The sequence below is a fragment of the Corylus avellana genome, chromosome ca3 (assembly GCF_901000735.1).
Source record: "Corylus avellana chromosome ca3, CavTom2PMs-1.0".
NCBI lineage: Eukaryota > Viridiplantae > Streptophyta > Magnoliopsida > Fagales > Betulaceae > Corylus > Corylus avellana.
In genome coordinates, this window is record NC_081543.1 from 12,918,999 (window position 1) to 12,928,803 (window position 9,805).

General features: G+C 33.7%; 1 protein-coding gene across 1 annotated transcript; it reads left to right on the forward strand.

Annotated features, from left to right (window-relative positions):
* The first annotated feature begins 3,457 nt into the window (after window positions 1–3,457).
* LOC132175764 (protein TORNADO 2-like) lies at window positions 3,458–5,603 on the forward strand. The gene is made up of 2 exons (XM_059587811.1): window positions 3,458–4,088; window positions 5,051–5,603. Exons 1-2 carry the CDS (start codon window positions 3,591–3,593, stop codon window positions 5,360–5,362), a joined length of 810 nt encoding a protein of 269 aa, XP_059443794.1. The 5' UTR covers window positions 3,458–3,590; the 3' UTR covers window positions 5,363–5,603.
* Window positions 5,604–9,805: the final 4,202 nt, after the last annotated feature.

Consider the following 9,805-nt stretch of genomic DNA (forward strand, 5'->3'; position numbering starts at 1 on the left):
TTCTTTTTTTTTTTTTTTATGTTATTTTCCTCAACTTGTATCACTCTTGTGTCCCTCAAAAAATGAGGTGGCTTTAAAATCACTATTTAATCAAAATTCAATAATTATCAATTATATGTCCAATGGTGATTTTTAGAGCCACATCACTCCTGAAACAACACAAAAATGACCTCTAGCATTACTCTATTTCCTCTCACTCTCTCTCCACTTGACCGCAACATGCTTATTTCTTCCAACTCTAGATCTTACACTTAAAACTAATAAAAAATAATATTTAACTAAAGTTGAAAAATATATATAAAGAGTTTGCTATTTTGTTTCTTTTAAAACTCTGGCTCTTCAAATTTGAAAAGTGAACTTTTTTCCTCAAAATTAGTTTTATTTGAAAAGCTCACTAGGTTCGCTCTTTCCCATCTCTTATACATTCTTTTTATAAATCTATCATTGAATATGTGAGACCGACTCATCTCTTGTACATAGATGAACAAAAAATTGGCAAAAGATAAAAACCAAATATTTCTCTTTTTTTTTTTTTTTTTTTACAATAACTTATCTTAGACGTTAGTTTGAACCGTCAAATTAGCATTGTACAATAGTTATGCTATGAAATATGATTTCTAACATTACTCATTACAAAACACAAAATTAAAAGATAGTTCAAGTTGGCTAGGTGGCTTATGGTGGCTACATGCCCCATGGTTGCTGAAACTGATATAAGGTCTGTTTAGGTGTGCGTTTGAGGAGTTTAAAAATGCGTTTAACATTTAAAAAGATCGTTTGAAAAATACCCGTTTGGTAAAAAAAAAAAACCTAAAAGCACTTTTAAGGGTTTTAAAATCTTAAAAATTGTCAAAACGTACTTTTGGTAAAAAATTAAAAATAAAATTTTTGTCAAAAAAAAAAAAAAAAAAAAAAAACTTTTTAACTGAAAAAATTTTATTTCTCAAATACAATAAGAATAATGCTTTTAATAGTCTTTGCAGGGGCTGCGAAACTCGCTTGGTAGCCTTGCGGTGGGGCGTCAGATTCACCTGGTGGCTATCAAATTAGGGTTGGCAGCCTTGTACGCGGGGTTGTCGACAATGCCTAGTGGCTTATGCGTGGCCACTAGATGTACATAGCATCCTCGCTGTGGCTACAAACTGCCTGACAGCCTAGCAACCAAATATATAGTGGCTGCCAAATCCAACAAGCTAAAATTGTTATTTTTTACTTTTTCTTAAAAAATATATTTCTCAGTTTTTCTATTTTTCAAAAACACTTTTAAAATATATTTCATACAGATTTTTTTTACACCCCATATGTAACACCTTTTTCAAATATTACTCTCACCATATGAGTTGATAATACACTAAAAAGGAAAATTTTCAGTAAAAACATTTTTTCAAGAGGAGATTTTTTTTTTTTTAGAAATGCTAAAACCACATTTTTATCACATAATATTAATGTGGCAATCATAATCAACTATTAATTTTTTTTAAAATGATTGATTCAATAGTTATTTCGAACTGTTATGTCAGTATTATGGAATAAAATTCACAATAATGAAAAGCTACTTAGGAGAAGAGGAAGAAACCCTAGTGACCCCTGAAAGAAGTAAGAATGAGCAAGGAGTAGTCCCTGTGGGACAACCAACCAGCAACCGAAAAAGGGTAAAACCTTACTCAACAACTTTCTAGGCAAGGGTTTGCCTGGATCGATGTTTACCTTTCTAAGTAATGGTGACCTGCCGGAGCCTAGTAATGCATAGAAAAAGGTTGAGAGTAATTTAAAATAGGATTTTAAGAGGGGAAATGATGAATTTTAAGCTTGAAAATACACTCACCGAGCTACACTAGGTAACCACTGTGTGCACTCTGAAGAGAGCTTTCCAGATTTAAGTCTTATGCATGTGTCCTTCCGACCCTCAAAGCCTAGGTTACACCTAAATTACTACCACTTGAGCAAGATCACTTGATCAAGAGGAATGCTACACATACTTGCACTACTACACTCTCAAATGTATACTTATTTACGCGGCACTAAAAATTACTATTAGATTCAATATTAAATATCTATGATTCATCCAAAATCTAACAGTAATTTTTAATGCCACATTAAGAAGTGTGCACTTGAGAGTGTGGACCACGAGTTTGTATAGCATTTCTCCCCGATCAATTAAATACAGAAGTACTCAATAAAGTTAGGACGAAAGAGAACAAAAACAAGGCCAAAACGACAGGTTAAGGTTTTTTGACAATAGGTTCAATCGACCGAGACTAAGACACATGGCATTCAAGGTTTTTTGCAGGGAAATTAAGGGCCTGTTCGACCGATACATATGTTTCATCAACAAGACTGCACGATGCGGCTGAGTCATGATGACTCGATCGACTGTGCCACACACGTTGCAACTGATCAATAGACAATAGGCCTAATTAAAAAGCGCTTGGTTGATGAGCATTGTGACCCTTCGAAAAAGTTTGTAAATAGAGCATGAGACCAACGTAAAAATTGCTCAAAAACGTTTTCTTCCTTCTCTAAAGAGTTAAGAGACTTGAGAGGCCGAGCCTTAGAGTGGCCAAGCCCTGCGAAAGTGGCAACTCGACGTGCAATTAACAAAGTTTTGTTCATTCCGTAAACTTGCTCAATTAAAAGATCGGAAACTCGCTGGAGCCACATTGAGTGAACTCTCAAGTTTTTTCCACTCTTTGCTTTTCCGAACCCGGTTGTAAGGCATCGTAATTCGTACAAAATTGTTTTCTTCTAACTTTTCAACGACAAATACAAATGTTGCTGGCAAGCAGTTTGATTTCTTTCTCGTTACTCCCCATACCCTACAAGCCATTCCTTTTCAAAAAGTAGCACCTAAAGTACTCTGTAGCCTTGAAAAAATCAACATACACTTTAAAAAGGGAAAATTTTTATTAATGCATCTTCTGTGCACATATTTTGCATATATGTATCTCATCTACACCATTGATTTTGAGCCAAACTTGACAAAACCCTTTATTAACGACCCATATGAGAGGTGTACACAAGAAATGCATATGCAAGCTATTCAAATAACACTATCCCTCTAAAAAATTGTCTTTCCTTGCGTAAGTAACTTTTCACTGCTCAATGTACGTAAGGAACATAGAAGTGGTGGGTTGGATGACAAAAGCTGTAAAGCATCTCCAAAACACAATTGGTAAAATCATTTTGCTATTTATTGTAGCAAATTATATAAATATTTTTTTTGTTAAATTAATATTTATTTTAAAAGCTTAAACTGATAAGAAATAAGTTTTACTATTTAATATTCTCTTTCACGTATAAGAGACCTAACACGTGCAATATATAAAATTAAAATAGAAAATAAAGGACGAAAACAAGATTCGAACTCATAATATTCGGCTTACTAACATGTTAGAGAATTGATAGAAAAAGGAGTAAAGACTAGTTGATTTTTTTTCACTAGGGTATTTTTTGTTGCTCGAGATATGCTCTTTATATAGTTAAATTCTCCACAGCTATATATCTCTTTCCTATTCATCTTATGTTAATTAGAAGATTTTGAACAACAAACAGAACCCACAAAACCTCCCAAGCAATATTCTCTAACAAAGATGGCTCTAAGCAATAATGTCATCGGAGCCATCAACTTCGTGGCTATGCTCCTCTCAGTGCCGATCATAGGGGCCGGAATCTGGCTGGCCACAGAACCGGACAACTCTTGCGTCAAAATCTTACAATGGCCGGTCATCATACTTGGGGTGTTGATCTTGGTCGTGGCACTAGCAGGCTTTGTCGGAGCTTTTTGGCGGATCCCGTGGCTCCTTATTTTTTACCTGGTCGCCATGCTTGTTCTTATAATATTGCTTGCCTGTCTGGTGGTTTTCGTCTACATGGTCACCATGAGGGGGTCCGGCCACCTTGAGCCGAGCCGGGCTTACTTGGAATATCATCTTGATGACTATTCCGGCTGGCTCCGGCGGAGGGTTCAAAGTTCTTACAAGTGGGAGCGCATAAGGAACTGTCTTAGCTCAACAACTATGTGTGCTGAGCTGAGCCAGAGTTATCGCATGGCTCAGGATTTCTTTAATGCACATATTACCCCCTTGCAGGTAAACTAATTTCTAAAATTGAAGCTATTTTTTTTTTCTTTTCTTTTCTTTTCTTGTGTACGTAAATCCTACTCTTGTATTGTGCAGACAAGTCAAAAAAAAACATATTAATAACCCTTGCTATGTCTTTAGAAATTAGAACATCCTTAAACAATGGCTCCTTATCATGTCGTTTTTGGATTTATTTCGTTGGGTGTAATATACTTTTTTGGGTTCACAAAAATTATCTACTGAATGACGAACCTCATTGATGTTGCTGCTGCTGAAGAATAAGAATCGATTTTTATTTGTCTCTTTTTGGCTAGGCAAAGTATGTTATCAGGAAGATAAATGCTTTTTAGTCTACTGTTATATAATTATTATTCAACTGAGATGTCGTGAAAATCAACCATTGATTTTTTTAAAAAAAATAATTTTAAATTTTTATTGATCTAAAAGTTGATTTTTACTGTCACACCATTCCAGTTGTATGGTACTTGTATAGCAGTCTACTAAATTAACATTACTCTTTATGAAATTAGTTCAATAATAATTTTGAATGAGTAATTATACTATTTAGTAGACTCATATATATTGTGTAGTGTAAAAATCAACCTTTGAATTAGGGCTTTATTTATTTGTTTTTTTAACCTCTAATGGCATGTAGTTGTACATGAGTCTACTAAATAGCATTATTTATTTTTAAAATTCGGTGAATTTATTATTTGTAAATTTGTTAAGAGAGTAATTAAACTCAAATGGCATTCCTTCTTCAAGTTTCCTACGAGGCACATCCTTGTTATCTAATCAAAGTATTCTTAGAATAACCTCCATCTTAAACTAGGGTTTCTAAAAGTCTAAGATTCCTCATCTATGTGCCACGTACCCTGGTCTTTATTTTTTTTTTATTTTTTATTTTCCTCTTTTTCCAAATATTCTTCTTCTTTATCTTTTATTCCTTTTTACATGCTTTTTCTTTACAGTCGGGATGCTGTAAGCCACCGACCCAATGTGGGTACACATTCGTGAATCCAACCTACTGGATAAGTCCCATTAACACAGCAGCCGACATGGATTGCCTGCAATGGAGCAACGAGCAGACCCAACTTTGCTACAACTGTGATTCATGCAAAGCTGGATTATTGGCCAATCTGAAGAAGGAATGGAGAAGAGCAGATATTGTATTGCTCATTACTCTGGTTGCTTTGATTTCTGTATATTTGATAGGGTGTTGTGCATTCAGGAATGCTAAAACTGAAGACCTCTTTCGCAAATACAAGCAAGGTTACACGTGAGAGAGGAGTAATTCTAAATATTCACCTCTCGTCTCGTTCCTATATTATTAGCAATCTAAGAATTGATGAGTAATCCAATCATATAAGAGCGGGATAAGAGATGAGTAATTAAAATTACTCTAAGAGACAAATGCATGCAGCTTGTTACATATGTGTTGGGTGAATGGCATTTTGGATATTTTTGTATAAGAAATATTGCACTGTTTCTTTTCTTTGTCGTGGGGTTACATATATATATATGTCTTGGGTTTGATGATATGATTAGTGTTGAAAATTGAGGAAAGTTGTCAAGGAGGAGTGTGCGTGGATTGCGGAGGGCACCGAAAGCTGATTGCTTTGTCCAAGTTAAAGTTACTAATTAACACGGTTTAGTGTGTGGAACCACATGGTGACTTTTTATTGCAGACCGATTTCATGACTCATTTTATCTTTTTAACTTTCTCCAATTTCCAATCACAATACAGAATGAAAAGGGCATGTTATCGTCTGAGGTACAAAAGTAAAAGATATATACGGGTTTTCCTCCTCTCTTTTTTTTTTTTTTTTTTTTTCTTTGCAAAAGAAAAATAAAGAAATGGGCCATGGCTGCTAGAGCCTAGAAGCAGCTCTCTATAACATCATGTGGCATTGTACGGGTGCAATAACTTTTTTTTTTTTTTTTTGTGGCGGTCCAGATCTTGACAACATGCAATTAAAGAAAAAGAATGAAAAATTGAATGATAGCCTTGGAGTGTTTAGAAGTGACTGAACCACCCAAAGCGCTTGCTTGGCCACCCAAGACATGTCTTATTAAAGTGACTAGCTGGATTGTTCGGAAGTTGATTTGCCAAAAGCTAAGAGTTTAACTTGAATTATGAGCATTATTTGGCATTTTATAGGAGGGAGGTGAATGAGTTTAAGCAATCTTGTTTGTTTTTAGCCCTCAAAGCACCTATCTACATGAAAGAGTAATGCTAGAAATAAAATTTTTGTTCCTCTTTTATCTTCTAAAAGTGATATGCTTTTAAAATTACTATTTGATCAACATTCAATAGTAATTTATCTTAAAACTAATAATAATTTTCAAAAACACATCAATTTTAGAGAATAAAAAGAGAACAAAAACCGTACTTTTAGTATTACTTTAATGAAATAGACCCAATAAAAGCTCAAGAGAGCCTCACAGCGGGCCATTTGTCGTAAGAGGCTAGGAGGTCTGAGAGGCTCGAAAGCCTACAAGAGCCCGAAGGGGCCACAAAGCCCAAGAGTCCAACCAAGCTTAAGGAGGCCTAATAAGCTCCTACAACAAAATATAAAAAAGTCTCTACCTTCTCTCATTCCAGTAAGGGCATGTTTTGCGTGCAGGTGATATTTCGGCCCATTCCGTACGTGACATTTTTTTGGATCTAACACAATAGTCATTGGGCTCAGTGGAAATACAATAGTCAAATGTCAATAGTCATTGGGCTCATTGGGCTCTTTGGGCCAAGGCCCGCCGGAAAAGCTCAGAAAAAGAGACAACTTCTCGCAATGGGAAGTGTTAGGGAGCCAAACAAATGAATCCAGAAAATTTTTCAAACTGACGTGGCAGGCAAAGAAGAGAAAATTGTAGTTTTTTTAATTTAAAAACTCTTGCCACGCCAGTTTAAATTTTTTTTTTTAGATTCATTTGTTTGGCTCTCTAGCACTTCTCTCTCGCAATAGTTTAATAAGAAAATTTGGGCTTATACAGGTGCAAAATGTCATTGTTTTGTAAATGACATTTTTATTAACATTATTATTTATACGGGTGCAATTGTCCCCATTATATATGGATTACTTATTCCCTTTCATTTCAAGTGAAATACATGTTTTTTAAATAGCATGTGAGAAACATATGTTTTTTGAATAAAATTTATTCCAACTTTGCTCTTGTAATTAAAAAAAAAAAAAAGCATATGTTTTTCATCAGTAAATAATATATTGAAAAAATTTCCTCTAACTTCGAAAGAAAACTCTGTCAAACCCAAAATACTAGTTCTGCTCCTACTAATGGTTTATAAGTATTTAACATTATAAATATTAAAATGTCATTTACACCATTGTATGCCGACAATAACATAAAAGTGACCGTCTCCCCTCCTAAAAATCGATTTAAAAGCTGGGTGAAAGGATTTTTTTTTTTTCATCTAAAAAGAATATATATATTATATATATAATGGGTGTGATGGGCTTTTGGGAAACGAAAAGCTAGCCCAACTCGGATGATGGCCGAAGCAGTCATATTTTCTTTCAATTGGATGGTAGGCCCAAAACTCAAACCATCGAGGCGCCAACCTCAAAACCTCTTTTCATTACTAGCCCGTATCAATGTGATTAATTTCGTCCAAAGTTTCTTCGGACATAGTTTTTTTCTTAAGGAATTTAATCACACACACATATTTATATCCACCACGTGGCATTAGATATATATACACCGATAAATCCAACAAAATAAAATAAAGAGAAAAACTTGAAAACATGTTGGCGTGCCTGTTTCAAGATCTGTTTCCTTGGGCGACACAATCCGTATGGCTCCACAACCACGCCACCAATGGGCAAGAAGGAACCCTGGTTCCATGCATATGGAAGATATAGACGCACAAAATTTGGAATATTTGTTTTCTTTTGGATAATCTTATCCAGAACTTACTCTTTGCCCTTAAAGTCTCACCCTTATTACCAAAAAACCAGACATTTTAATGCAATTAATTACTTCAACTCCCTGATGGAAGATGCCAAGATCATTCTTCCAAGCTGTTGTTCATGGGAGGTTTGCCACGTTAGGCGAGCTGCGAATGAGGTGGCACATAGAATAGCTAAGGTGGCACTCACTCTCAATGAAATTCATGTCTGGGAAGATTATATTCCTTTATGCATTAGGGAGATTGTAATGGCTGAAAGGCCTCTTTGAGAATTATTATATATGAATTACTTCAACTCTCTTGGTGTGGGGGACGTAATTAAAAAACTATTGTGCTATATTATGTGCGGCAATATCTGCACTCATGAAGCTGAATTAAGATTATTTTCGGTTTAAATGAATTTGAGAATATCTACTTAGTTATATTTGAAGGGTATTGAGGATACAAAAATACTCTTAAAATATAACTAACTGAATGCTTTCCCGTTCAAATAAACTGAAGAGGATCCAGTTCTGATGTAGCTAGAATGTGAAAATTGAGTAAATAGTATTAATTGGATTTTTAAAATTATAAATTTTTATTATATAAATATTTTGAATAATTAGTGATTTAACATGAGAGATTTTGAGCTTGAACTTTGATTTTACAATCTATCCCCCATTTCAATTAAAATAGTCAACGTGCTATATGAAATACCGGGAATAGGAATTATAGGATCCTCTCGATTTCACTTAAAATAAAGAAGATTATTGTCCGTGTTATCATATTCAATACATGAAGAAAGATATTAGAATATTAAATGAGATGATTAAATTTATTTTTTTTTTTTTATAAAAAAAAAAAAGGTTGAAAAAAAAAAAAAAATTGGGGTAAAAGTGGTCCAAGTGAGCCAGCCACCATTTTTGATTGGGGACCAAAGTTCAGTGAGTTGGGTGGGGAGAGGTGAGTAGTCTTGTTGTCATACTGATCTGAAGGCTCACAAACAAAATGGTTCAATCAATGAAAAAGTTGACTTTTTGGAATGGCTAGGTTGACTTAAGGGGATGGCCAAGTCCTTGCTACAATGTATTGTCAGGTCGGCTTAAATGTGGCCATAAATCCGCACCATAACTAATTCCTTCACATAATTGCAATGCCCATAGACTTTTATAACATTCAAGATTTTTTTTTGGTTTAGGAAGTGACTAATTCTTAATGGCGTTTTGACTTTTAATTTTTTTTTTTTTTTTTTTTTTTTGTAAACTCAACTGTAGAAACGATTTAGTAATTATAATTTTAAATTTTAGAATGTGGATATTTAATGTTTAAATATTTATGGCCAAGCCCTTCTTTCAATGTCAGCTTAAATGTGGTCATAAATTAGCCCCCACATAATTTAAAGCTAACATACAAAGTCAATATTAACACAATAACACGTATATATATATATATATATATATATATATCATATGCAATTGGTAAATATTCTCTCCTCTTTTCTCATATATATAAATCCACATATATTATCAATTTTACTTTTTAATTTTAATTTTTTTTTTTTGTGAGTAATCAATTTTAAATTTTGATCATAAAATAGTTTAATGAATTGCCTTCTCAACTTCCTCCCATTATAATTGGAGTATATTATATTTATATATGTAAATAGATAAAAATACATAAAAGTCATTTTTTGTGTTTAAAATTTTAAATATATATAAAAATATATAAAAATCTGAAAAACGACGTCGAATGTAGTATGATATTACTGTATTACCATAAAAACGCCATCGTTTTTGAATTTTTTTTTTTAAAAAAATTGGTT

Coding starts and splice junctions, on each gene's coding strand:
- LOC132175764 (XM_059587811.1), top strand. CDS start 3,591: ATGGCTCTAAGCAATAATGTCATCGGAGCCATCAACTTCGTGGCTATG. Junction 4,089..5,050: donor CACATATTACCCCCTTGCAG/GTAAACTAATTT, acceptor TTTTCTTTACAG/TCGGGATGCTGTAAGCCACC.